The sequence below is a fragment of the Neovison vison genome, chromosome 14 (genome assembly GCF_020171115.1).
Source record: "Neovison vison isolate M4711 chromosome 14, ASM_NN_V1, whole genome shotgun sequence".
Classification (NCBI taxonomy): domain Eukaryota; kingdom Metazoa; phylum Chordata; class Mammalia; order Carnivora; family Mustelidae; genus Neogale; species Neogale vison.
In genome coordinates, this window is record NC_058104.1 from 37,651,105 (window position 1) to 37,678,926 (window position 27,822).

The 27,822-nt window shown below is 55.8% G+C and overlaps 1 protein-coding gene across 4 annotated transcripts; it reads left to right on the top strand.

Moving 5' to 3' along the window:
• The first annotated feature begins 413 nt into the window (after positions 1–413).
• Positions 414–25,955, top strand: KDM8 (lysine demethylase 8). Of its 4 annotated transcripts, none has more exons than XM_044232595.1 (8): positions 414–461; positions 13,934–14,436; positions 16,030–16,196; positions 16,967–17,099; positions 19,080–19,124; positions 24,139–24,288; positions 25,076–25,168; positions 25,271–25,955. In XM_044232595.1, the coding sequence occupies exons 1-8, from the start codon at positions 452–454 to the stop codon at positions 25,433–25,435; spliced, it is 1,266 nt and encodes a 421-aa protein (XP_044088530.1). In that variant the 5' UTR covers positions 414–451; the 3' UTR covers positions 25,436–25,955. The 4 variants fall into 4 exon arrangements, with proteins under 4 accessions (XP_044088530.1, XP_044088531.1, XP_044088532.1 ...); XM_044232596.1 differs by lacking the exon at positions 414–461 and adding an exon at positions 545–796; XM_044232597.1 differs by lacking the exon at positions 414–461 and adding an exon at positions 545–653.
• Positions 25,956–27,822: the final 1,867 nt, after the last annotated feature.

Here is a 27,822-nt window from a genome sequence, read left to right on the forward strand (position 1 = left end):
GGGCGACCGGACACCAGCCACACTCGGAACGGGTGAGTTTGAGCAACTGCAGAGGACGGGCGGCTCCGGGTCTGTAGACCCGGAGGAGAGGACCGCGCAGGCGCTGTGTGGAAAACCGGGGCGGGGGTTGGGCGGGGGAGAGAGAGAGACAGACAGAGACGGCCTCGCGCGTGCGCCTTGGAAAGCCCGTGGCGGCCGTACGAGAAAGACAGAGACTGACGGCCTCGCGCGTGCGCCTTGGAAAGCCCGTGGCGGCCGTACGTGAGAGACAGAGACAGACGGCCTGGCGCGTGCGCTTTGGAACGACCCGTGGCAGCTCTCCAAGGTAGCAAAACGGGTGTGAGTGGGCGGTGAAAACGGAAGGCGCATGCGGCCTGAGAACGCCTTCGTGCCTCGCCGGGGTGTAGGTTACAACCCCGCTCGACTTACGCCCGTAATTTCGTTTTTGCGCATGCGTAAAGGTAGGTGGTGTGGGTTTGCGCCGTTCTCTGCCCCCGCCTCCCATTGGTGCAACCCGAGGGCGCCTGCGCGAGTTTGTATTGCTTCCGTGAGGGTCGCCGCGGGTGTCTTCCTGCTGTCGCTCTCGGACCGAGTGTGCCTCTGTCACCGGCCTGCAGCGGGGCCGGCTGCAAACCCAGTGTGGGCCGCAAGCAGTGAGGTCCCGGGAAGGGAAGGGGTGTGAAGGCTCGGGTGGAGCGCTGGTGTGGGGTACGTGGCGGACGGGGATTTCTAGTTGAATAGGAGCTAACGCTGAGCAGGGGCTTGGCTTCGGCCCCCGCGTTAGGATCCCGCGGAGGTAAGTCACGGTGCTCAGCAGGCCCGAGGTCGGCGGGGAGGCGGGTGCTGGGGCCACGCCGACGCCCCAAACCCGGGACAGCGTGGCCCGTAGGATGCCAGACGTACTCTTGCGCGGGTGAATAAAGCTTTCCAGGTGTTTCCAAGCCTCCTTGCAAAGTTTTACGAAGCTCCCTAGAAAGCTGTTGTTTTTTTGCACAGCTTTTGGGGAAGAGTGCCACAGTAAAGTTGGAGAGATTTCAACACTAACTGCACAGACTGTTCCCAGAAAGCTGGTTAGAGGGTTCTGTTCCGGAAGGCACCCGTGCGAGGCTTCGCAGACCAGCATGCCGCTCTTGGGGCAGCCCGAGACCTTTGTGGGGCCCTTGGGGCAGGGAGTGGAGCGGTTTGATAAGGCCCCCCTGACACCTTCTGCGAATCCTGGTGAGATTCTTTTTTTTTTTTTTTAATTAATTTTAAGATTTTATTTATTTGCCAGATCACCAGTAGGCAGAGAGTCAACAGAGAGAGGTGGGGGAAGCAGGCTCCCCGCTGAGCAGAGAGCCCAATGCGGGGCTCAATCCCAGGACCCTGAGATCGTGACCTGAGCTGAAGGCAGAGGCTTAACCCACTGAGCCCCCCAGGCGCCCTTCCCGGTGAAATTCTTAAACCATTTCTTCCAACCAATTTAAAGACTATCCTGGGAGCTGCCTTAGGTTTTTAAAGATAAGAGAACTCTAGGATGACTATGGTGGGTTCCTAGCAGGCTTTCTTTTGTAACCCCCAGAACCCACTTGGGCTGTTCACTAAGGAAAGACTAGTTTACTTCCATAATGTGCTCTGTGTGGGTGGTGAATTTAGGAAGTCAGGACCAGAGTCGGTGCAGGCTGTCTTATATAGCCTATACTTGGCTCCTTTGTGCGTGTGTGTGCACGCGCGTGTCTTTAAAGATTTTATTCATTTATTTGACAGAGACACAGGAGAGGGAGAAGCAGGCTTCCTGTGGAGCAGTGAGCACGATGCAGGGCCCCATCCCAGGACCACCTGAGCCGAAGGCAGATGCTTAACAGCTGAGCCACGCAGGTGCCCCTCCTTTGTGTTTAATACCACCAATAGGAAGCTTTTCTTGAAGTCAGCATTAGGTTGATTTACAAAGCCCCGATCGATCGAAGCCACTCAGAGAGGTTAGTTCCTGTAGCTTTTATGGGAGCCCCATGTCAAGATTAGCCTTTTGTGCATCAATAAAAAGGCCCTGTTGATGCCAAGACACAGTCCACTGAGAAGCTGTTCTCTGCAGTTCCCTTCCCCTGAAAGCTGTCCCCTTTCACAATGCTAGTACATTGGTGCTCTGGAAGGTCAGTTTAAAAAGTCAGGGCAGGGTGCCTGGGTGGCTCAGCCGTTGAGTGTCTACCTTCGGCTCAGGTCGTGATCCCGGGGTCCTGGGATCGAGCCCCACGTCAGGCTCTCTGCTCGGCAGGCAGCCTGCTTCTCCCTCTCCCACTCTCCTGCTTGTGTCTCTTTCCTTATCAAATAAATAAAAAAAAAAATTTTTTTTTTTTTTTAAGTCAGGTCACAAGAGCACTTGATCTGACAACCTGCACCTTCACTTCCTTCCCCCCAAAAAAGGGTTCTGTGACCAACAAAAGGTCTCTAGGCTGATACTGTGGAGTTCTAGGAGACCGACTTTAATGTGGTGATATAGGGCCCCTCAGGCTTTTTCATGATTAGGGTGACCATTGGTCTCAGTTGGCCTGGAATGACCCTAATTTCTGATTTGTCCAGTCCTAACTATTAACTATTTAGATAATAATAAATACTGAAATACTGAAATTTACATATATATGAAAGAAAGCTACTAACAGCAATCTGGGTACGTAGCTTGTGTAAAATGAAATTCTTGCTTGCACAAATGAGAGTTCCAAGCAATGAAAAACAACATTGGAGAAAATGCTAAGAATACAAAATTTTACAAGAGAAAAATGGATACCAAGCTCCTCCCGCCAAAAGGGGGGCGACAGGGTCTTCTCTATAGCCTCCTGGTTTGTTAGAAATATTCTATAGTTAACCTTCCCATCACTGACCTCCAGAAGGTTGTTTCTTCCATCTCTGCTTATGCCTTTTCATTTCCTGTGGCACCCTGGGAGTCCCATTGGAAGACCAGTCTGCAGCATCGCTCTGAAAGACTCACCCCATTTATTTTTTACTCCCTCCTCTGGAAAGCTGCTGAGTATAACCTTTGATAAAAGGCAATTCAGTGAGGAACTCTGGGAAGCCAGTCGATAAAGCCAGGTCACAAGGCGACTCTGGCTGATGAATATAAATACCAAGAAGCCCCCCTCCACCTTTTTTTTTTTTTTGCCAGACCAGTACATGAGGGATGCTAGCAGGCTGATTTGTAAAGCCAGGACTTGAGGCCACTTAGAAAGGAGTTTCATGTAGCCTGTAACTGACCTTCATCTTCAGTGCAGGGCCACAGCGAATGGCCCGTTGTGTGCAGGCCCCTGCTTGCAGCCCACGTGAGGCCACCTGCTCTGTCCGGTTCAGACAGTCAGCAGGAAGGTGCTGGGCCCAGCCAGCGCAGGCCCGCTTCTCCTGTGACTCCACCTGGTAATGGGAGCTAACGGGAGGGTTCCTTGGTAGAACATATCCTGGTTCCTGGTTTTCCGGAGACACCGGGGGAAATAGATGGGTTTGTGAAACTAACACAAAGCCTGGGTTTCACCTGGTCCCCAGACGTGGGCCCGATGTGTAAGGAAGCCGCTTTCTGAAACCCTTGATGAGTCCTCTTTGAGAGCCTGCCCCATGTAGTGCCCACCGCATGGCCCCTCCCCCAGAGGCTGTTTGCTATGGCAACTGTTTCAAAGGCAAAGGTTGGGGCACCTGGGCGGCTCAGTCCTTGGGCCTCTGCCCTCAGCTCATGTCCTGAGCCCAGGGTCCTGAGATCCAGCCCATGTCCGGCTCCCCGCTTGGCGGGAGGCCTGCTTCTTCCTCTCCCTTTCCCCTGCTTGTGTTCGCGCTCTTTCAAATAAATAAATAAAATCTTTTTTAAAAATTAAAAAAAAAAAAAAAAGGCAAAGGTTCTGAGCAGCTGCAAGACTAAGATTGCTGCCAGATTACTCCGGTAACGACCAGCTGCTTCCTCCCCATGCGCGGCTGCTCATGCTGCTGGCAGACGGTCTTCTGGGAGGCTAGTGGGTTTGGGTTTGTTTTTTGTTTGTTTGTTTGTTTTTTATTTTCTAAGATTTTTAAGTAACTTTAAGGTTTATTTTAAAATTTTATTAGTGTTCCAGGATTCATTGTTTATGCACCACACCCAGTGCTCCACGCAATACGTGCCCTCCTAACTCCCTCTCCTCCTCCTCTCCAAAACCCTGTTTGTTTGTTTTTTTGTTTTAGATTTTATTTATTTATTTGACAGAGAGAAATCACAAGTAGATGGAGAGGCAGGCAGAGAGAGAGAGAAGGAAGCAGGCTCCCTGCTGAGCAGAGAGCCCGATGCGGGACTCGATCCCAGGACCCTGAGATCATGACCTGAGCCGAAGGCAGCGGCTTAACCCACTGAGCCACCCAGGCGCCCCCCTCAGTTTGTTTTCTGAGTCCACAGTCTCTCATGGTTCGTCTCCCCCTCCGATTTCCCCCAACTCACTTTTCCCTTCCTTCTCTTAATGTCCTCCATGTTATTCCTTATGCTCCACAAATAAGTGAAACAATATAACTGACTTTCTCTTCTTCACTTACTACACAAGGCATAATCTCCACCAGCCCCGTCCATGTTGATACACATGTTGGGTGTTCATCCCTTCTGATGGAGGCAAAATACTCCATTGTATGTACGGACCATATCTTCCTTATCCATTCATCTGTTGAAGGGCATCTTGGCTCTTTCCACAGTTTGGTGACTGTGGCCATTGCTGCTGTGAACATTGGGGTATACAGATGGCTCTTCTTTTCCCTACCTCTGTATCTTTGGGGTAAATACCCAGCAGTGCAATTGCAGGGTCATAGGGAAGCTCTACTTTTAGTTTCTTAAGGAATCTCCACACCTGTTTTCCAGTGTGGCTGCACCAACTTGCATTCCCACCAGCAGAGGGTTCCCCTTTCTCCACATCCTCTCCAACACACGTTGTTTCCTGTCTTGTTAATTTTGGCCATTCTAACTGGTGTAAGGTGGTATCTCAATGTGGTTTTGATTTGAATCTTCCTGATGCCTAGTGATGATGAACATTTTTTCATGTGTCTGTTAGCCATTTGTATGTCTTCTTTGGAGAAGTATCTGTTCATGTCTTCTGCCCATTTTTTTTTTTTTACGTGATTATCTGTTGTTTTGATACTGAGTTTGAGGAGTTCTTTATAGATCTTGGAGATCAGCCCTTTGTCTGTAGTGTCATTTGCGAATATCTTCCATTCCTTGGGTTGCCTCTTTGTTTTTTGTTGACTGTTTCCTTTGCTCTGCAGAAGCTTTTTGTCTTGAAGAAGTCCCCAAAGTTCATTTTCTCTTTTGTTCCTTTGCCTTTGGAGACCTATCTTGAAAGAAGTTGCTGTGGTTGATGTCAAAGAGGTCACTGCCTATGTTCTCCTCTAGGATTTTGATAGATTCCCGCCTCACATTGAGGTCTTTTATCCATTTTGAGTTTATCTTTGTGTATGTTGTAAGAGAATGGTCAAGTTTCATTCTTTTACACATAGCTGTCCAATTTTCCCAGCACCATTTTTTGAAGAGACTGTCTTTTGTCCACCAGATATTTTTTCCTGCTTTGTCGAAGATAATTTGACCATAGAGTTGAGGGTCCATCTCTGGGCTCTCTTACTCTGTTCCACTGGTCTATGTGTCTGTTTTTGTGCCAGTAACGTGATGCCTTCAGCTTTGTTTTTCTTTTTCAACATTTCCTTAGCAATTTGGGGTCTCTTCTGGTTCCATACAAATTTTAGGATTGTTTGTTCCAGCACTTGGAAAAATGCCAGTGGAATTTTGATTGGGATGGCATTGAAAGTATAGATTGTCCTAGGCAATATAAACATTTTAACAATTTATTCTTCCGATCCGTGAGCATAGAATGCTTTTCCATCTTTTTGTGTCTTCTTCAATTTCTTTCATGAGTGTTCTGTAGTTCCTCGAGTACAGATCCTTTACATCTTTGGTTAAGTTTATTCCCAAGTATCTTATGGTTCTTGGTGCTATAGTAAATGGAATCACTTCTCTGATTTCCCCTTCTGTATTTTCATTGTTAGTGTATAAGAAAGCAACTGATTTCTGTGCATTGATTTTGTATCCTGCCACGTTACTGAATTGCTGTGTGAGTTCTAGTAGTTTGAGGGTGGAGTCCTTTGGGTTTTCCATATAAAGTATCATGTCATTTGCGAAGAGAGAGAGTTTGACTTCTTTGCCAATCTGAATACTTTTATTTCTCTTTGTTGTGTGATTGCTGTTGCTAGGACTTCTTCTTTTTTTTTTTTTTTAAAAGATTTTATTTATTTATTTGACAGAGAGAAATCACAAGTAGATGGAGAGGCAGGCAGAGAGAGAAGGAAGCAGGCTCCCTGCTGAGCAGAGAGCCCGATGCGGGACTCGATCCCAGGACCCTGAGATCACAACCTGAGCCGAAGGCAGCGGCTTAACCCACTGAGCCACCCAGGCGCCCCTGTTGCTAGGACTTCTAATACTCTGTTGAACAAGAGTGGTGAGAGTGGGCATCCTTGTCTTGTTCCTGATCTCAACGGGAAGGCTGTCAGCTTTTCCACATTGAGGATGATACTCGCTGTGGGTTTTTCATAGATGGAGTATATGAAGCTGAGGAATGTTCTCTCTGTCCCTATACTTGAAGAGTGTTAATCAGGAATGGATGCTGCATTTTGTCAAATGCTTTTTCTGCATCAATTGAGAGGACCATGTGGTTCTTCTCTCTTCTTATTGATTTGTTCTATTACATTGATTGATTTGGGAATGTTGAACCACCCTTGCGCCTGGGGATAAATCCCACCTGGTCACGGTGGATAGTGGATAATCTTTTTTTTGTTGTTGTTTTTAAATTTTATTTATTTATTTGACTGAGATCACAAGTAGGCAGAGAGGCAGGCAGAGACAGAGAGGAAGGGAAGCAGGCTCCCCGCTGAGCAGAGAGCCCGATGCGGGCTCGATCCCAGGACCCTGGGATCATGACCTGAGCTGAAGACAGAGGCTTTAACCACTGAGCCACCCAGGCACCCGGTGGATAATCTTTCTAATGTACTGTTGGATCTTAATAGGATCTTGCTGAGAATCTTGGCATCCATATTCATCAGGGATATTGGTCTGAAATTCTCCTTTTGTGTGGGGTCTTTGCCTGGTTTGGGGATCAAGGTAATGCTGGCTTCAGAGTCTGGAAGTTTGCCTTCTGTTTCTATTTTTTGAAACAGCTTCAGAAGAATGGGTATTATTTCTTCTTTGAATGTTTGTAGAATTGCCCAGGGAATCCTGGACTCTTGTTTTTTGGGAGGTTTTTGATCATTGCTTCAGTCTCATTACAGATATTGGTCTCTTTGGGTTATCAGTTTCTTCCTGTTTCAGTCTTGAATAGGTCTTTATAGGTTTCCGGGAATGCATCCATTTCTTCTAGGTTGCTTAACTTGTCAGCGTAAAACTGTTGATAATAATTTCTGATGATTGTTTCTGTTTCCTTGATTTAGTCATGATCTCTCCCCTTTCATTCATAATTTTATTAATTCCGGTCTTGTCTCTTTTCTTTTGGATTAGTTCAGCCAGTGGTTTATTGATCTTAATTAATTCTTTCAAAGAACCAGCTTTTAGTTTCATTGACATGTTCGACTGTATCTCTAGTTTCTATCTCATTGATCTCTACTCTCATCTTGATTATTTCCCTTCTTGCGCATGGGGTTGGCTTAATTTGTTGTTGATTTTCCAGTTCTTAAAGATGTAAAGAGAGCTGGTGTTTTCAGGATTTTTCAGTTTTTTTGAGGGAGGCTTGAATGGCTATGTATGTCCCCCTTAGGACTGTCTTTGCCATATACTATAGGTTCTTCATTCTCACTGGTTTCCGTGAATCGTTCAGGTTCTCCTTTGATTTCCTGCTTGACCCAAACATTCTTGAGCAGGATGGTCTTTAGCTTCCACGCGTTTGAGTTCCTTCCAAACTTTTCCTCGTGGTTGAGTTCCAGTTTCACAGCATTGTGGTCTGAGACTAAGCAGGGAATCATCTCAATCCTTTGGTATCGGTTGAGCCCTGATTTGTGACCCAGTATGTGGCCTGTTCTGGAGAAGGTTCCATGTGCGCTCAAGAAGAATGAGTATTCTGTTGTTTTAAGGTGGGACGTTCTGTATTTATCTATGAGGTCCATCTGGTCCAATGTGTCATTCACAGCTCTTGTTTTCTTATTGTATGTTTTCTGCTTGGATGATCTGCCTTACTGAGAGTGATGTGTTAAGATCCCCGACTGTTAATGTATTCATATCAGTGTGACTCTTGACTTTGTGTTGGCTCATGTAGTTGGCTGCTCCCATATTGCGGGCGTAAGTATTTACAGTTGTTACATCTTCTTGATGGATAGACCCTTTGAGAATGATCCAGTGTCCTTCGGTCTCTCTGACTACAGTCTTCAGCTTAAAATCTAGTTTATACGAGAATCGCTACCCCAGCTTTCTTTTGAATCCCGTTGGCATGGAAGATGGTTCTTCGTCCCTTCACTTTCAGTCTAGATGTATCTTTAGGTTCCAAATGTGTCTCTTACGGACAGCATAATATGGGGCTTCTGGTGGCCCCCTCCCTGTTCCCATTTCAGTCCGAGTGCTCTCCCTCCACTGTATCTCTCCATTGATGATTTTCTGCCCCCCGCAGAGATCCAGCAGTGTAGAATCTTATATCTTAGGCTGACTTCATGGGTGTTCAGAGTGTACTGGTAGATATGTAGCTCAATTCAGGGGACCGGTTGAAACAGGGTCTCCTACCTCTCCGCCATCTTGCCCCCTCCGTTAATTTTAAGATATCTCTACATCCAGCGTGGGGCTCAGACTCACAACCCTGAGATCAAGAGTCCCACACTCTACCGACTGAGCCAGCCAGGCGCCCCAGGGAGGCTAGTGTTACTAAAGCTACTTGACGTGGCCAAGAGGAGACTGTCCCATGCGGGCCCTCTCCCAGAAGGCTATTTGACGTGGCCGTCTCCAGGAGGCCCTCTCCAAGGCTGGTTTGCAATGCAACACGGGGCTGCCTGAGGAGGCTGATTTCTGGAGACTGAACACAAGCCTTGGGAAGCCTGTCTGCGAAGCAGCGCTCGAGGCCACATGTAGAGGCTTGCTTTATAAGGCCCGCCTCAGCCTCACAAAGGGCTTCTGTTTGGGAAGGTCACCCTGAGAAGTCAGTCAGCAAAGTCCGTAATCTGCATCCCAGGGAACCAGTGGGGAGCCCATTTAAAATCCTCTGGGAAGCCATTTTTCTAAGGCCACTAAGAGACCAGTTTACAAAGCTGGTGCATAAGGCCCCAGTGGAAACCATTTTTATAGTAAGGCAAATAAGTGGTCTTCTGGGAGGCTTTTTTATAGACCTCTGTGAGCAGCCAGGATATGAAGTCTCTGAGGTCTTTTGGATCCTCGAGACTTCTTGAGGTCGCTTCTTAAGATACTGAGTCACTCCGAGGGGCATGAGCCATGAAGCCACCCAGGGAGGCCAGCTCATGGGCTCAATGCATTTCTGTGGGTGGGTCGTGGATAAGGCCATGCTGGAAGGCTGGACTGTGAAGCCCTCCCAAGAGTTTTAAAATCTCTGCATACCCCCTTCCCAGCCAGGTGCTTTGGTTAAGTCAGTCAACTTCTCTGCTTTAGCTTCCTTAGCTGTGAAGTGGGGATGATAATACAGTCTTCGGGTTTCTGTAAGAATTAAGTGCCTACGGCATCCTTGGCTGATAGCCAGTACTTTGTATGTCCTCGGCATCCTGGGGCCAGTGTGAGATACGGTGAGATTATATCACGGTACTGTCCGTGTTCTACCTGCTGTTACGCGTGAGCTGGGGAGAAATGAGCTAACATGGAGCCCAGAGGTAGGGTTGGGGCTGTCCCTCTTCACTTCCCTGTCTACTGCTGGCTTCTTCATACACATTGGCGCTAAAGGAAGCCATGCTTTTCCCTTCCGTTCTGTTCTGTGAGTTACAGTTGAGTCCAAGCGTGTCCGGGAAATCCGGACCGGGGTGTTTATTAGTTATTTACTGCTGTATAGCAAATCACCATAAACTTAGTTGCTTAAACAATGTGTATTTATCAGTGTCTTTGGGTCAAGAGTCTGGGTGTGTCGTAGACGGGTCCTCTGCGTCAGGATCTCAAAAGGCTCCAATTATGGTGTTGGTCAAGACGACGTCCTTATCGGAAGGTTCAGCTGGACAAGGATCTAAACCCCTGTGGTTGTCAGAACAATTCAGTTCCGAGGGCCTCGCTTCCTCGCTTGCTGTTGGCTCTAGGCCCCATCGTCTGTTTGCCATGTGGGTCTCTCCAGCATGGCCGCTTGCGTCCCCAACGCACACACGCCAGGAAGGCAGCAGGGAGAGTCTGCTAGCCGCAGAAGTTACAATCTGGTGTATCCTGAGCCAATGGGCATCCCGTCACCTTTGCCGTCTTAGGCCAAAAGAAAAAAAAAAGAGCCCCACATACCAAACTTGCACACCTGCTGGTTAGAAGCAAGTCGTGATGGTTTTCTGTTGCTGCCACGACAAATTACTTAGACTTGGTGGCTTACGGTTCTCTGGGTTAGAAGTTCAACATGGACTGACAGGGCTAAAATCAAGGTCTCGACAGGGCAGTATTCCTTTTTGGGAAGCTCCAGGGGAGAATCCGTTTCCTTGCCTTGTCCAGCTTCTAGAGGCTTCCACACCCCTCAGTTTCTGACACCCCCCCCCCCATCTTCAAAGCCAGCAACACTGCGTCTCTCTGACCCTTCTGCAGTCCCCTCTCCCTCTGACTCAGACTTTAGCCAGGAGAGATTCTTCCAAGAGCTCCTGTATTAGGTTGGGCCCAACCATATCCTCCAAGATGCTCTTCCCATCTCAACATCCCTGTTCCTGATGGCTTTTGCAAAGGCCGTTATTCTGTCTACTCGGTGGTACGTCCTGCCCATGCTCAGGAGGAGGGAGTTGGAGAAGGATGTTAGTAACAGGAGGCGAGGACCACTTGGGAGCTGCGGCTCTCTCCCCGTCGCTGGATAGGAGGCACCTAATCCAGTTGGGTCACAGGCAAGTTTTCTTTCTGGCCTCCACCACCCACCAGGGGATGCCGGGTGACGTGCCTTGTGTGGGCCAGGTGGGGTTCTCTGTTCACCAAAGCGGCCAACCCGGGCTGCCGTAAGGAAGAAGACGTTTCTCGGAGGGCCCCAGTGGGACCCCAGGCCGAAAGGGAAGCTGGAAAGCTGCCCTTGGACAAGAACAGGAAGGCAAGTGGCTGTGTGATCTAGGAACCGGGGACAATCTGTGACAAACGGGGGCCCTGGCAAGAACAGTCTGGTCCAGAACAGCCTGTGGAGATGAAGTGCCAACTGTCTTCACTCTAGCTGATCACAATGCAAGTCATTTTCGGCTGAGGAGGCCTTCCAGTGTGGGTCCATGTGCCTGGTTGGGTGGCTCCTGCGGCTCTGTCATCCCCCTGGGCCTCAGAGTCCTGCCCTTCCAGCCGGCAGGCAGGGAAAGCATGGAGAACGCTCCAGGAGGAGTGTGCGGGCCAGCCCCGGGAGTGGCTCTGTCACTGACGTTCCCGCTAGCCACCGCTGGCTGGCATGGTCCCGTCTCATTGTGGGGGAGACCTGGAGATGTCGTCTGTGTGCCCGGGACGGAGGAGGACTGGATCCTGGCGAGCTTGAAGCGAGGACGGTTTTGTAAATAAAGTTTTATTTGAACGCGGCCCTGCCCGTCCGTTTATATACTGTACACGCTGCACGGGCAGGGCAGTGACACGGTGACTGTCCCGCCTGCCAGGCCCGAAAGGTGGACTCTCTGGCCTTCTACGGAAAGAGTATCGAGCCCCAGTGGAGAGCCGTCTCTGCAGAAAGTACAATGGTCCCTGTTTCTTGGTACCCACGGAGATGGGGACGTAACGGCTGTTGGCCTTACCTGGTGTGTCGTACCGCAGGTGAAAAGGGATTGCGGGCAGTTAGGAATCCGGGACGACCTCCTCGCCTGTTAGCACTTCTGCACGTCTGCATTCGGCCGGCCCGCCTTCTGTAGATAATGCCACCGAAAGCACCAACTGCGATATTTTTCCTTTCTCTGTGGGTTTTATATATTTCCACGTTTCTTCCTGAGACGTTGAGACCCCGTTCCTTCGGGAGTCTTCACTGAGTCCCTGCTGGGAGCCAGACTCCGGGACATGAGACCTGTTCCTGCCCTGGAGAAGCCCCCCAGCTAGCACGGCAGAGACGGCCCTGTAGGCTGGTATCTGGAGTCCATTTGGGAGAAGCGCAGTTAAAGAAAGTCAAGAGCCGCTCCAACACAAGATGCTGTCAGAGGGCACTGGCAGGCTTCCCATAGGGGTCGTGGAGGATGGATCTCAAAAGTCAGATGGGAGTTTGCCAGGGAGGCGGGGTGTCAGAGGCATTCCAGACAAGGACAGTATGTGATCCTCTCTGAGCAAACATTTATCTGGCACCCACGGCAAGCCTGGTCCTGTGCCAGGTCCACAGTGTAGCCGTGGCCCCAGACAGACGAAGGCCATGCCCGTAGAGTTTATGCCCAGCCGAGAAGGCCGCTGTAGAATCACGACACGTGCGATGCCGTCACAAAGGACGCGTGTGGGAACGTAGAAGGGAAGAAGTCTGCGTGGTCTCTCTGTCTTTGGAAAATAACTTCAGATAATTTTTTACTTTTTTTAATCCTATTTATTTATTTTAAGATTTTATTTATTTATTTGACAGAGATCACAAGTAGGCAGAGAGGCAGGCGGGAGGGGGGGAGGCTCCCTGCTGAGCAGAGAGCCCGATGCGGGGCTCGATCCCAGGACCCTGAGACCATGACCTGAAGGCAGAGGCTTTAACCCACTGAACCACCCAGGCTCCCCTTTTATCCCGTTTTAATTTAATTATTATTAATTTATTTTTTCATCCCAGTACATGCACTACTCAATTCCCGTCTCCTATTTCCCCCATCCCTCCCTCTGTGCCCCTCTGGGAACCATCAGTTTGTTCTCTAGAGTTAAGAATCCGCAGAGTCAAGAGTTTCTTGGCTTCTCTCTCTCTCTCTCGGCTCGTTTGCTTTGTTTCTTAAATATCACAGGAGTGAGATCATATGATAGTTGTCTTTCTCTGACTGATTTCCCTTGGCATTATACTCTCTAGCTCCAGCCAGTCATTGCAGATGGCAAGATCTCGAATTTTATGGTTGAATAATATTCTAACACACACACACACACACACACACACATCACATCACATCACATCTTCATCTGTTCATCAGTGGACACGTGGGCTGCTTCCATGCTTTGCCTGTTATAAAAATGCTGCAGTAACTCCAGGGTACGCGTATCCCTTTGAATTAGTGTTTTTTGTACTTTGGGGGGTTAGGTACCCAGGAATGTGGTTGCTGGGTGGTAGGGTAGTTCTATTTTTAATTTTTGGAGGAACCTCCATATTCTTTTCCCCGGTGGCTCTACCAGTTTGCATTCCCCCCAGCATGGGCTGGAAGCCGGTTCCTCTTTCTCCTCCTCCTCACCCGCACTTGTTTCTTGTGTTGTTGATTTTAACCGTCCTCACGGTGGGAGGTGAAATCTCACTGCGGTTTCGGTTTGCCTTTCCCCGATGAGGCGGGCTATGGAGCATCTTCCCGTGTGTCTGCTGGCCATCCGGATGTCTTCTTTTGGGGAACTGACTGTTCGTGTCTTCTGCCCATTTTGTAGTTGGATTATTTGTTTTTTGAGTGTTGAGTTGTGTCGGTTCCTTATAGATTCTGGATACTAACCCTTTATCGGGTACGTCCTTTGCAACTATCTTCTCCCATTCAGTGGGTTGTGTTTTAATATATATTTTTAAACTCTCAGTGGTTGATGTCTTGGCCGCGGGATGTCATCACAGATCAAGCTTCCCCCCCTCCCCAGTGTGATTTTATGAAAACCTGCAAATGTACGTATTTAGGTGTGCAACGTGGTGTTTTGCCTTAATTGTTCTTTCTCCCCCCTCTCCCCCCCCCTTCGTGAGGCTAGGCTGGCAGAGGGGCCCCATGGCTGAAGACAACCACGAGCCCCTGGCCGGAGCCAGCGCTCTCCGGGAAGCCCTCTGGGCACTCCTGCCCCCCACGAAAGAGGAGCTGGTGCCGGAGCTCGGGGAGGAGGTGGAGGCTGGCGTGGCGCGGCTGCTGCGGGAGGCCGCCGCGCTGTTCTGCGGGGGCCGCCGGAGCGCGTGTCTGCAGGCCAACGAGGCCGTCCTGGACTACTCCTGGGAGAAGCTCAACACGGGCCCGTGGCGGGACGTGCCCAAGGACTGGCGCCGCGTCTACGCCCTCGGCTGCCTGCTGAAGGCCGCGTGTCTGTGCCATGAGCCCGGGGACGCCCCCGCGGTGGCGGAGGCCCTCAGGGTCTGTGACATGGGGCTGCTGATGGGGGCGGCCATCCATGGGGACGTCCTCCTCAAAGTTGCTGCCGTCCTGCAGGCGCACCTCCCCGCAGGAAAGAGGCCCGGCCCAGCCCAGGAGCAGCCCAGCACCAAGGTATCTGGGTGGGGTTGTCGCCTGCCACACCTCACGCGCCCCCACAGCCCGGTTCTTTCTAGAAGGGAGGAGTCCGCTGTCCCCAGGGCCGAGGCCTGGCAGCATGCCGACCTCTGGCAGGGAAGAGCATCTCGGTGGATTTAGAAATGGAACGGCTTGGTCTGCTTTCTCGGTCCCCCCCCCCCACGTTCGCAAAAGCAGTGCCATTTCAGGAGAGACGGAGGGGAAGCTCGGTGGTTCGGGCTCGTGGGGGCCCGCAGACAGCTGTAGCCCACACCTTCCAGACCGTTCTCGGTCAGCTCGCGGAAGCATCACCCACTTTCCGGGCTGCCTCGCTCTCGGGGCTGCCGAACCGGGGCCAGCTGCTGCCTCCAGCTGCCTCCGGGTTCCGTGGCTGGTCGGTCCCGCCCTTGAGGTCCCGGCGTGGGTGGTTCCTGGTATCTGGGGGCGCGAGGAACACGGCGCACAGCTGAGGGCGGTGGCGGACGGCATTCGGGCCCCGCGCTGGGTGCAGCCCGGACCTCTGGGCGTGTGTGTTCGCCAGGAGGAAATGGGTCTGTGATGCAGGCGTGTGGGAACACAGTCCACCTCACCTGTGGGTTAAAAAGGAAAAAAAAAAAGGCAGGAACAGGGAGACAGCTAATTTTGGCTGTGAAATCCTCAGAGGAGGTTTTCCGTGATACTCGGTGCTGCCGAGGACGCCAGGGGGCCATGGGCATGCTGTGTCGGTTGACCTTTCTGGGGGCGGGGCAGACCTGCCTGTGCCCTTGGACCTGCCCTTCCCTTTCGCATGCCAAGTCTGTCCCGGGGAGCATGAAGGCGGGCCCCGTCCCCAGGGTGGTGCTCATGGGCAGCGCTGGGCGGTGTGTGCAGCTGAGGGGGACGGGACGCTCCAGAAGGGCCCATTCTCCCGGAGCCCGGGTTCTAGGAGGCTGCAGACGAGCGTCTGGTCTCACGTGGTGAGAAAGGTGGGCAGGCAGCGTCGCTCACACTGAAAGGGCAGGTTGACAACCAAAGCAAGGGTGTGCAGGCCGAGAACCAGGCCAACGGGAGACCTTGTGCCGGCCTGCGGGGTGATCCTGGGCACCCTACCTGGGAGGTCTCCTCTCTGAGTAACATGACAGATGGGGAAACTGAGTCTGGAGAGAGTGACTTGCTCGGGGCATCCAGCTGGCCGGTGGCTGAGGAAGTTCTGGCGCAGCCACTCCCACTGCCTCGCCGGGCCGGAGACCTGCTTTAGCGGGGCCACTTGCCTCCGTGTGTTCCTGCCGGGGCAGTGGAACCTGGGCCAGGGGCACGTGGTCACGGGAAAGGGTCCTTGGACACCAGACGGCGTTTGGGATGGTGACTTTCCGTCTCGCGGAGTTTCAGTGGAAGCCGTGAGTTCCTTTCTGATGGAACGGACACTTGAGCTGGCCAAGGGAAAAGTCCGGGTGTTGCCGGAATGAGCAGGAGGAGGCGCAGGGACCGCGCAGGCCCCCGACGCTGCTGTCATCAGTGACGGGGAAGCTCTCCCGCTGGGGACGTGGATGTCCGGCGCCTGTAGCGTTAACTTCTCTGCACTTGTTTCCACTGTGTTTGGATTTTAAACAGAAAGCGAGGAACGATGGGGTTTCAGTTCCAGATGTGGCGTCCGAGAGACAGGTCCCCCGGCTTCGCTGTCCGTCCCTCCAGCATTTCAGGAAGCAGTTCCTGGCTCCCGGGAGGCCTGTGATCCTGGAAGGCGTGGTGGACCAGTGGCCGTGCATGACCAAGTGGAGGTGAGTGGCTCTGCCCGTCGGCAGCCCCCACTGCACCCAGAGACTCCTGGGTGCCTCCCTGCGTCCCAGGGACGTGCAGCCTCGCACGCACATCCCGACCATCCACTGGGCAGGGGCCGGCGTGCTACGGCTGCGAGAAGGAGCCGGGGTTTCCGAGAGGGGGGGATCGGGTCCGCTGTCTCCCGTGGGTCCTGGAGGGAGTAGTTCCCACCACGGCTCTGTGAAGAGTTGTGGCCTCAAATGTTCACGATGAGTTATAGCACGGACCAGCCGCCCGGTGGGCACGCGCCGTGTTTTCTCTCTGTCCTCCCTGGTTCCCATCGTGTGGGACAGGTACGGTCATCCCCGCAGCTTACAAGCACGGTGAATAAATAACTTCCTGGAGGTCCCCGGCCGGTGACGGGCAGGGCCAGGCCCCCGCCAGCTCAGACGCCAGCATCCCCGCCATGCTGTCTGCTGTTTGCTCAGAGGTCTCTCGGCTCAGAGACTGGGGAAGCAGAGAACTGGGGGGCTGTGGGCCAGCAGGGCGATAGAGCCGCCCGGCGATAGAGCCGCCCAGCAAGAACCTTGGTAAACCAGCCTCCCCGGATCTCTCTTCAAAGCCACCTGGCGCTGCTGGGCACGTCACCCCACGTGTTGGTGCCCGAGTGCCCCCCGCCTGTGAAGAGGGGGTCACCGCAGTGTCTCCCTGTAGGGTGGACCCCAGAGGCGGCCAGCATGGCCAAGTGCCCAGCAGGTCTTAGGCAAAGCCACACGTATCTGTCTCCTAGTCTGGAGTATCTTCAGGAGATTGCCGGCTGTCGAACTGTCCCAGTGGAAGTCGGTTCCAGGTACACGGACGAGGACTGGTCGCAGACGCTCATGACGGTCAACGAGTTCATCAGCAAACACCTCCGCGGTGAGGTACGTCGACGTGCTTCCCATGGTACAATTCATTGGTGGTTTTTTTTTTTTTAAATTGTCTTTGTAAGATTTTGCAACCATCGCCGCAAATTCCAGAACATTCTCATCACTCCCCCAAGAGAGGGTGTGGTCGTGAGCGTCTCTTCCTCTTCCGCCCTCCCCCCTCCGCAGACGACCGCTGACCTGCCTCATGTTTCCGTGGGTTTCCCAGCGCTAGACTCGGTGTAGAAGCGGACTTGGGCAGCATGTGGCCTTCTGTGTCCAGCCGCTGTCAGCTCCGCACTCTTAGGGTCCCCTGCTGTGGCTGTCCCGGGCTGCGGACACACCACACTGCAGCGCCGGCTGATGGCCGTTCAGGTGGCCTGCATTGGCTGGTGTGAAAATCGCCACGGGGCACGTTCCCGTCCAGTTTCTGGGCCCTCGTCTGTTTTCGTTCCTCTCGGGTGTGTACCAGATGCGGAACTGCTGAGTCACACGTGACTCTGTGACCATTTTGAGGAACTGCAGGACGATTTCCCAAAGCAGGTCTATTGTGTTATCTATCCCGTTGTTCCCAGTGAGGGCGGGGGTGGCCTCCCCTCCCTGGGGCCCGGGCGGCTGGGGACGCAGCTCTTGTGCCCTGGAGCTCCCGAACCGTTCCTCTGGGCTTGGGGGGGAAGCCCACACGCAGCACACAGACCTGGGTGTCCACCCAGCCTCTGGGGTCACGGCCGCCCCTCCTGGCCCGGAGAGCCAAGTCCTTCCCGAGGTCAGGGAATTCCGAATCCACGGTCTGTGATTGTCCCCACACGTCCCGCAACCCACACCCGAGGCAACCCCAGCCCCTGGAGAGTTCGGATTCAGGTTCATCATGGGTCCGCTGCAGTGCAAGGGTCCCCGGGCCACGCTGGCTGACGGTCTGAAACACGGAAGAGGAACCCAGAAAGCTCTGAGTGCAGCGTGGTGGGCGCCCAGCTAACCTGACCTCGTCTTTGGGCCAGAATCTCCGTGAGAGCAGAGATCCCACAGATGGGCCCTGCCCACCCGGGAGGCCTGGGTCTGGCTTTGTTGTGACTTTTGGAGGCCTCAGGAAGAGAAGGGACTGAGGGAGAGGGCTGGGAGCCCGGGGTCTCGAGGGATTCTACAGCGGGGCCTCGCATGATGGGAGCCTCTGAGCCCCTGAGACCCGGGCCGGCTGCGCTCTGGCTGCGGCTTGGGGGAGCGGGGCCAGCCTCCGGTGACCCTGCCAGAGCGCACCCACCCCCCGAGAGGGCCTGGAGCCTTGTGGGGCCCGGTGGTAAGGCAGCGATCTCTGCCTCCATCTCACGGTGGAAATGTTCACGGAACGCTCGTGTCCCGGGAGTGCGGCCGGGAGGTAGGAAGCGCTACTCAGTTGTGCTGGGAAGACAGTCCGTGGTTAATTTTGGGAAAATAAGTGGGCAGACGCTATTAGAATTTAAAATACGCACAGTCCTTGACTCAGTTGTTCTATTTTGGGGAGGACACATAAACACAAGGACCAGAATATTGGGCTGTTCGCGGAAACACTGGCTAAGGAACCTGACCGCCCGGCACCGGGGGCCGTGGGACTAATGAGGCATCCCGCCTGCGAAGTGCTTGTCAAAAAAAGTCCAGACTCACCTGAGCAGCTGCTCGTGGGGTCGTCGTTAAGTGGAGCAAACATTTCAAAGTAATAATAGGATATGATTCCATTTTTATTTATGAAAGAAATCCTCAGCGGGGAGAAGGCAGCAGAGCCCGGGGCCCGTCCCTACAGAGGCAGCCCCAGATCCCGAGCCTCCTCAAGACCCAGCCCTGCCTGCCAGGGGCACAGAGGGGACCCAGTGGGGACAGGACGCAGCGGAGGGCTGTGGCCAGCCGGTGGCCCGCGGCTGGGGTGCGCCGGCCCCGGGAGCTGGCGGGACAGCAGCCCCCGAGGCTGCTCCTTACGACTCACCAGGCTTTTTCTGTGTCCCTTCCGGTTTCTCTCCTGCGGGTCAGTCGAGCGACGTGGGGTACCTCGCGCAGCACCGGCTCTTTGACCAGGTAAGGCTGAGCCCACGCTCCTCTGTCCTCGACCCCGATATCTTCTCCCACCTCCCTGCCTGGGCTTCAAGCCCGGAAGGCAGGAAAGTCTCGAGCAGCCTCGTGGGCCACCTACGGGGGTGGCATCCACGTCCCCCTCACCGGCGGGCGGCAGTCGTGAGCAGGAAACTGGCCGTGCTGACCCCAGGGCCACAAGCCTGGGGGGCCGGGGAGGAAGGTTGGGGGGAGGCCATGGTGACGGAAGGAGGGGTCCCACCTGGTAGAGCCAGGAGTCCGAGCAGGTGTGGCCGGACCCGGAGGAAGGGTCCAAGGCAGCCGGGTGAGGGTGGCAGGCTCTGACCTGAACCAGAAAGAACAGGTCGCTGCTGCCCTTGACTGTGGGTTTTCTCAGGGTTGGGGGGTGGGGAACCCTGGCACATCCTTTTACCTCATCTCTGTTGTCTGCTCACGAGGCCGTCCCCCCACGGCTGGGCTGGCACACTCCTGGCAGGGGCCGGGTTCGGTTACTCTGGGTCCCCAGCCCTGCTTGGCCAGACTGAAGACCCTTAGGACAGAGTGGCCGAAGGCTGTACGTGGAGGGGTCTCAAGCTGGGGTGGAGGAGGAGTAGGGTGTATCCAGGCTGGAGGCAGGAGGATGTTGCACGGAGAGGCCCCCTGTGCAGTGAGGCTCAGGGGCGCAATCTGGAGCGGGCCCCACGTGCCAGGCACGTCCGCCGGCCCGGGAGGTGCATTCAGAAGAGCAGAGCTCCAGGGCGAAGAGGGAGGCTGGGCCCCCACGTGGGCGAGCCTTGAAGGCCAGGCCGAGAACCCGGGTTTATCTGCAAGGCGGCGGGGAGCCCTAAAATTGGGTTTCGGAGCAGGAGGGTCCGAGGAAGAGGAGGTATTGTGCGGAGATCCATCAGGAGAGCCTGGTGGCTGTGAGGGAGGGAGCCCGGAGGCAGAAGTCCTGTGCCAGCTCCTCCCTCATGGTCAGCCTGGAGAAGGGGGCATCCCACGGGGGCCCCACCGGCCCTCGGCGCCCCGGGAGGGATGGGAATGCCGGCTCGGTCCCAGCCCCACCCTGGTGCCCAGGAGGAGGGCGCTCAGGACGCGGTGGTGGGACCCCAGGGGCTGCCTGGCAGCGAGAGAGCGAGGGTGTGCGGGGCACAGAGGGAGCCCCGCTCCTGGAGACAGGAGGACGTGCCGCAGAAGGTGAACAGCACTTGGGGCTGGTCCCACGGTGTGTGGTTCTTTCCTTCTCTGCAGTTCGCAGAGCATCTGGAATGAGTACGTCCACTCACCATTGCCAGAAAACAGATTGTATTTTATTTTTTAAAGATTTTCTTATTTATTTGTCAGAGAGAGAGGGGGAGAGAGCGAGCACAGGCAGACAGAGAGGCAGGCAGAGGCAGAGGGAGAAGCAGGCTCCCTGCAGAGCGAGGAGCCCGATGTGGGACTCGATCCCAGGACTGTGGGGTCATGACCTGAGCCGAAGGCAGCTGCTTAACCAACTGAGCCACCCAGGCGTCCCCATAGATTTTATTTTTAAACGTAGATGCAACAAAGAAAAGTAGAACCCGATTGCCTTCGCATGTTCAGAGCCGTCTGGTTAGGCTGAAATGATCTGCCGGCTTATCCTGGGGAGGCCATCGGACCGTTTTCTTCCGTCCCCCGCCCCGCCCGGGCCCGCAGTCACTTCACACTGTCCTGGGAGCAGGGGCCAGAAGGCTGCCCCCTCCAGGCTGGGCTTCCTCGTGAGCCCCTCTGTACCCTGCTCTGGGTCCGGCCCTGCGGGGGGACGGGGTGACAGTCACCTGTCCCAGTGGACCTGAAATCCAAGTACGGCGGCTGGTGACGAGCACCCCCAGGAGACCAGGGCCGCCTTGTGGAAGAGGCCGGGCGGGAAGGAGGGGAAGGAGGGCTGTGGAGAGGCTGTCGGCCCCTTGACCCATGGAGGTGGGACTTCAGTGGCGACCTCCCAGACCAGCAGCCTCCAGCCACGGGGCAGACATTTGCCCGTTTTGTGTAGGGTTGCTTGTCTTTTGCGTGCTACGCGTTCTCTGTACACGTTCTGGGGATAAGCTAGTTGACTGTAAGCGCCATGTTTTTATGCCTGTCCTTAACTCTTTTATTTTGTCCCGAGACGAGGGGGAGCAGCAGGAAGGGACTTGCCCCTTGAGCCGGGCTGGAGCCGAGCGCCTGGCCGGCGGGGGAAGGGGCCGGTGGGCTGGGACGGGAAGGACGGTCGTCTTCACGCACGGGGCGGCGCGGGAGGCCTGGGGTGATTCTCAGGACTGGACGGGAGGCCCCGGCCCAGGGCAGTGGAGGCGGGCGGGTGGGGAAGCGGGAGCCCCGCTGGAGGCTGCTGCCGTAGCCCAGGGAGAGCAGATGCCTGGGGAGGCGGATAGGTCCGGATGGGTGCCGGCTGCGGGCACCTGCACACAGGGCGAGGCTGAGGGAGCGGAAGCGATCTAGGAACACTCTAGATTTGAGACCCGAGTGTCCATTCAGTGGAGCCAAGGGTGATGTGTCCGTCAGGCCCGCCGTGGGAGGGCCCAGCAGGAGTGTCCCGAGGGCAGCACTTGGCCTGGGTGAGGACAGGGTTATGCCCTGAAGGGGGAAGATCCAGGTCAGTCGGCCCGAACCACAGCCGAGGAAGAACTGGGGCATGAGTGGGCTGTGTGGCCCCTTGACAGGGGCGGCTCTCCCTGCCTGTCCCGACAGGGGACCCACGTCCCGTAGCGGCCGTGCCACCTCCAGGAGCCTGCGCACCCGAAATGAAAGGGGCCAGAGCGGGTGGGGGCCAGGGTGCACTGAGCTCTTCCGCAGGCCTCCCGAATTAGGATCCTCCCAAGGAAAGGGCAGTCTGAGCCAGCGGGCCCCTGCTGTGCCATCCCAAGTGACCAGCCTGTCCCCCACCCATAGTCACCCCTCCCGGGGGCCCTGTGAAGCCCCAGGTAAACTCGTCTCTCTTTTCCATTTGACTAAAACAAGGGGAAGCAGTTTTAGAAGCAGAAGGCAAAGTTCCTGATTGTTCTTAAGATGAACCAAGACCTTGAAGACATTTTGTCTTCCGGAGGACCTGGTCTTTCTCTTGGGTTCCCAGAGGTGTGTTTTCCCTCTGCTGCCCAGAGTGCCGCTTGGGTCCTGCACTGCTTTCTGGGGCCTTCTCTGCCTCCACGACGTTCAGTGGCTCCTACCCAAAAGCCTCTTACTGGCCCTTCTCCCAGGGACCCCATGTTGTGGGAGGTCGTGGTCGCCACGCTGGGCCTTCCTCTAATTGTCGGTCACATTGTGGGAGCGTTCCTTCTCTCGGGGGGAGTCTCTGAATCCGTGGCCAGTGGCTCTGATTACACCTTTTGATCAACCAGTCACAGTCCAGAAATCCTGATGATGTCATCAGGGACCAATCAGCTTCTGAGCATTCCACAGGGCCGGGTCCGTGTCCTCCCGGCAGGAAGCAGCCCTGTGTGACAGAGCCCGGTGGTGATGGAGAAGCAGGACGTTCCCAGAGGCCTTTGGGGTCTCCTGCCACCCCCCCACACACACACCCAGTCCAACAGGGGACGCCAGATTGGGAACTTGTACGTTAGCCCAGAGCAGTGGACCCAGACGCATTCCTCTCCTGCCCAGGCCGTTTGAGACCGAGCAGCCTGCGGTCCCTGCAGGGAGAACGCTCCAGCCATTCCTAAGGATCCATCGGTGGCTTCTGGGCCTGCACCCTGAACTTGGGGCAGCCATGACCGAAAGAATGGCAGAAGTCTGCCTGCAGCTGCCCCTTCAGGGAGACGCCCTCGCAAAATCCCTGAGGAAGGTAGCAGAGGGGTCCCCCCCACCCCCTTGCCACCCAGAAGGGACCAGACTTCGGTTTCTGTGGGGTTTCCCCGAGCCTCCGAGCCACCTGCCCCCACAATAGGCAGTCTTCAAGGTTTGGGGCTGCATGGGGCCGTGGGGACCTGGCATCTGGGGGGAGAGAACCGGCATCTGACGGTGAGGAACCCGCTCCCAGGCCAGCCTTAGGAGGGCCCAGCCGGGGCTGCACCCAGCAGAGCCAGCCCACGGCCCCCTCGGGGTGTCTGGACCCCTCACCAGCCCGGAGCAGGGGTGCTGGGGTCCTCTCTCTGGGTGGGGAGGATGCAGGGCTAGACGAAGGCTCCAGAGGGGTTACACCCTGCCTGAAAGCCCCTCGGCGGGTCGGGGACGGCGGTCCGCCGTGTATCGAACAACTTCTATGTTGTGTCTGGGTTTTGCTCTTTGATTGTTTGTGTAGCTTACGTACTGGGATCCTTATTTTTCCTTGTTTCCTTGTGCGAGCTCTCCACAGTAACCCTCACGGATGCAGTGCGGGAGTTTCTCCCTTTATTGGCCTTTGTATTCGTGAACCTGTTCAAAATGCACACGGGGTGACTTTTTCCTTAGTCCATTTTGGAAAAATGTCCCTTTCCAGAGATTTGGTAAATACGCAACCCCACTTTCTTTCTGGTTTTTCCTTCATTTGATTTTTCAAAAACGTGGCCCTTGGCAGAACGTGGTGAGCTAGTGTATTTTTAGGTGCAGAACAGTTTTATCAGGTTTTTAAAAAAGGAAACGAAGGTAAGACGCACATGACAGGGAAACAAATCTGGAAATAAAATTATCTACAAGTCGTTCCTAAGGATTATATATTTATTTTTCTTTCTTTTATAAAAAATGGTATTTATTTGAGAGAGAGAGAATGAGCTCGCTTAGGGGATGGAGCGGAGGGAGAGGGACGGGCATAGAGCCCAGCACTGGGCCCGATCTCGGGAGACCACAGCCCAAGCCGAAAGCAAGAGTCAGAGGCTCAACCGACTGAGCCATGCGGGTGCCCCCGTGTATTTGTTTTCTCAGTTGGTTTTTCAGTTTCCCCAAAGTAACAGGCAGACGCGGTCCTCTTGTCACGTGAAAGGGCAGTGTGTGTCCCGGGAGATGGTCCGTTGACTTTGGGGCTGGTGCGTCCCTGACCAGGGCTCGGCATCCCCCCCCACCCCCACCCCGTGTGCTCTGACCCCCACAGATCCCGGAGCTGAAGCGGGACATCAGTATTCCCGACTACTGCTGCCTGGGCGACGGGGAGGAGGACGAGATCACCATTAATGCCTGGTTTGGTCCCCGGGGAACGGTGTCCCCCCTTCATCAGGACCCTCAGCAGAACTTCCTGGTCCAGGTGGGAGTCGCTCCAGAGCGTCGGCCTTGTGTCTCCCCCGGCCCAGCCCTGCGTGGCCTGGCCCCGTTATCCGTGTTTAAATGCCAGAGACAGGTGTAGACAAAAGTGAAAACAGAGATATGGTACCAGGCTCCCTGTGGGGCCCTCCCTCCGGCGGGGGCTGCTTCCAGCTGTGGTTCTGGGACCAACAGCCCCTGGGATCAGGCAGAGCAGGGCCGGGGAGCCTATCGGGACAGAGCAAGTGCCCTCACGGTGCCTGTCCTCTGCCCTCCCCACCCACCACCCCCGCCCGGCCTGCCGTCCATCAGAACCGGCTGGTTTCTCCTGCCAGCAGCTCTCCGATGAGCCGCGGGATGATGTCCTGAGACCCAGACAGGGAGCGGGTGTGTTTACTGCAAGGGAAGGGCTGCCTGTTGTAAAACCACCTTTTTTTGTAGGCAGAGGTTTAACAGACGAGAGCATTTTTCTAGCCCGGAGGCACTAGAATGGCTGAGAGCTGGGGCCCCAGATCCCCTGCTTGGCGTGAATGCCAGCCCTGTCACCTATGAGCTCGGTGACCTTGGGCTGCTCGGCTAGCCTCCCTGGTTATCGATCCGTAATAATTTGGACGCGAAACCTGTGCCTGGCCTGGAACGGGGCAGGGGTGGGGCAGTCTGGGTGCAGGGAACAGCGCGTGGAAAGGCACAGGTGTAGGAGGCTGGTGTGTTCAGGGACCTGCGGTCAGTTGGCGGGGGGGCAGCCGTGACACTCGGGGCCGCAGCACAGTGACCAGTGACCGTCTCCCCAGGTGATCGGCAGGAAGTACATCCGGCTGTATTCCCCACAGGAGTCAGAGGCTTTATACCCGCATGAGACGCACCTTCTTCATAACACGAGCCAGGTGGGTGCTCGGAGGCCCCGCGTGTGTCGCTGCAGGTCCTCCCCGCCCCCCACCTACCTCCTCCTCAGAGACCAGGAAGGTGACAGGTCGGGTTTTCTATAGGTTGACGTGGAGAATCCCGACCTGGAAAGGTTTCCCAGGTTTGCCGAGGCCCCGTTCCTGTCCTGCGTCCTGTCTCCCGGAGAGGTCCTGTTTATCCCGGTTCGGTACTGGCATTACGTGCGGGCTCTGGACTTGAGCTTCTCGGTCAGCTTCTGGTGGTCGTAGCCGGGGTCCGAGGATCTGAGACACATCCCCCGCTCTAGCCCTGGTCCGGCGCTGGCTCCCGGCATCTAGAGACAAGCCAGACCCGGCCTGTGCCGAGGCCTTCACTGGAGGCCCCTCTGGGCACTGGACAGACACAGGGTGAGGGCGTGGCAAGGCGCAGGCTCCAGGCCAGCGTGCGGCAGAGGCCGGTGGGCGAGACCCCAGAAGGACGTTCCAGGCCAACACTCCACCCGGACACCCTGGGCATCGTGCGGCCCGAGGTGCTGGGGCCACAGGCTGGCTGTGTGCCCAGCTATAGCGGGTGGGCTCTGAGGTCAGCTGCCTGGACGGAGACCCCGCCCCCAGCTTCCCTGCTGTGGAAGAGTTGGGGTACTTGACCGTGTGCGTGTCTCCATGTGGAAAACAGGGCAGCTTGAGCACCTGCCACGGAAAGTTCGAGAGACGGTGCACGGACAGAGCCCGGGCGTGTCGTGAGCATTAGCTGCCATCTGAGCTTAATAATTACTGTGATTGCCACCAACTTGTTATGTTTGGCCTGACAGGACAGCCCCAGCGCACAGACTCTGGAGGGGGCGCCGGGCACGGCCGAGGCTCAGCCCAGCCCTGCTGGTTGTGGCTGCAGGGATTCTGGGGAGGTTTCTGTTGTCCTGTGCGCGCCCGGCCTGACCCACGGCCATGGCCGTGTCCTAGCCTGCATTTTCAACTGCGCCCCCTGCCGGCAGCCAGTCCCCATGTCATGAAACCACCCTCCGTGGCCCCCAGGACCCCCCTCCTGCCTATCGGTCTCATTCATTCCCCCCTCGCAGACGAAGCCTTCGCCCAGGGGAGCGGGTGCCCCTGCAGGTCAGCTCCACGTCCCCGCGGCGCCAGCGCCCACAGTCTCCGAGGTCCCAGGGAAGATTCTGGCAGGCTGGGAACCGGTGAGGTGCGATCGGGCCTGGCTGGCACGTGCACCCCTGGGTAACCAAGAGCAGGGCAGGGAAGCATCAGCCGCGTCCTCCACAGGCAGGCCCGGGCCTCTGAACTTCATCACACGGAGCTGGGGGCTGCACGGTTTGGAGCGTGCACCGTCCGTGCATGCAGTAGGCGGGCTGTTGGCAGACGAGGGGGAGTCCGACACCGGCGGGGCGACCGTGGAGCTGATGCGGAGTGAGGTCGGCGTGGCAGGGGCACTGGGGACAGTGGCAAAGGCCAGCTCTTTGGGAAGCGAAACGGCGGGCTCTCTGCAGAGACTGCTTGTTCCCTTCTCAGGCGTTATTAATAGTTTCTTGCCTAATTTTTCAGATGAAGAATTTATACCACACATCAACACCCTTGAAGGCAGCAGGGGCATAAGACAGGAGCCACTGCGTCTGGCACGCTGGCCGTCGAAGGGGAATGCGCCGTATCTCGGGGTCTGCCCGCATCACTCACAGCCCCCCCCACCCTCGAGCACAGACACGGTCTTCAGAACCGCGTGTGAGGTTCTGTCAGGTGCCGTCAAGGAGTCCCCGGGAAGTTCACGTTGCGTCAACACAGGGAGACCGACGCGGGCCCGTGTCCCCAGGGGCCGGGTGCTAAGAGCTTCTGGAGTCACAGTTAGGACTCCCCTGGACCTGCATGGTATGACCGTGGCCCTCCTCAATGGCCAGACCTGGCTGGTCAGGCAGGAAGTGGGCTGCAGGAACCCCAGGGCCCTCCCAAACCCCTGGCTCCAAGGTTCATCCTTTTGCCACCGACTTTACTGCCTTCCCGTCACCTCTGCAGGCTTCCTCGTACCCTTCCGAGAAGGCCCTTCTCTGGTTAAGCCAGCGGGGATGCTTTCCGTTGCCGGCCCCACACCACTGACCTCCCCACGCAGGCGGGGGGCACCCGTGGGGCTCTCTGGGTGGGCTGCGCTGGGAGCTCCAGCTGGAAGCAGCCTCACAGCCTGGGGGCCGTGCGAGGAGACCCGCCCGAGGCCGGGAGGGCCAGCCTGCCCCCCGCCGGCACCACTTCACGTTCTCGACGCTGGACACCCCCGTGCCCTGGGCTTGTGGAACGGACCACGGGTGGAGCCCCCCGCCCATGTGGTGCGCAGTCCGTTCCCCGTTTGCCTGAGAAGAGCATCTGGTTCTCTTTAGGAGATAGCTCTGTGGCCCTGAGGCAAGCCCCGATTTGCCAGTGCCCCTGGACTGTTGCATCCCCACCTCCGGAAGTAGCTGAGGGCGCGGTTTGCTGGGGCAGGCGAGCCGGGGTAAAGAGACGCGCCCTCTTCCTCCCCACACGGGGCGTTGGTGTGTGAGGCCCGGAAGGAGGCTCGGCGGGAAGAAAGTGGCTGGATCTCCCAGGAGACCGTGAGCACAAGGCCCGCTCTGTGAAAGGCCGGCAGAGGCAGCGGTGTGGGGGCCTGGTGACCTCTCCGGACC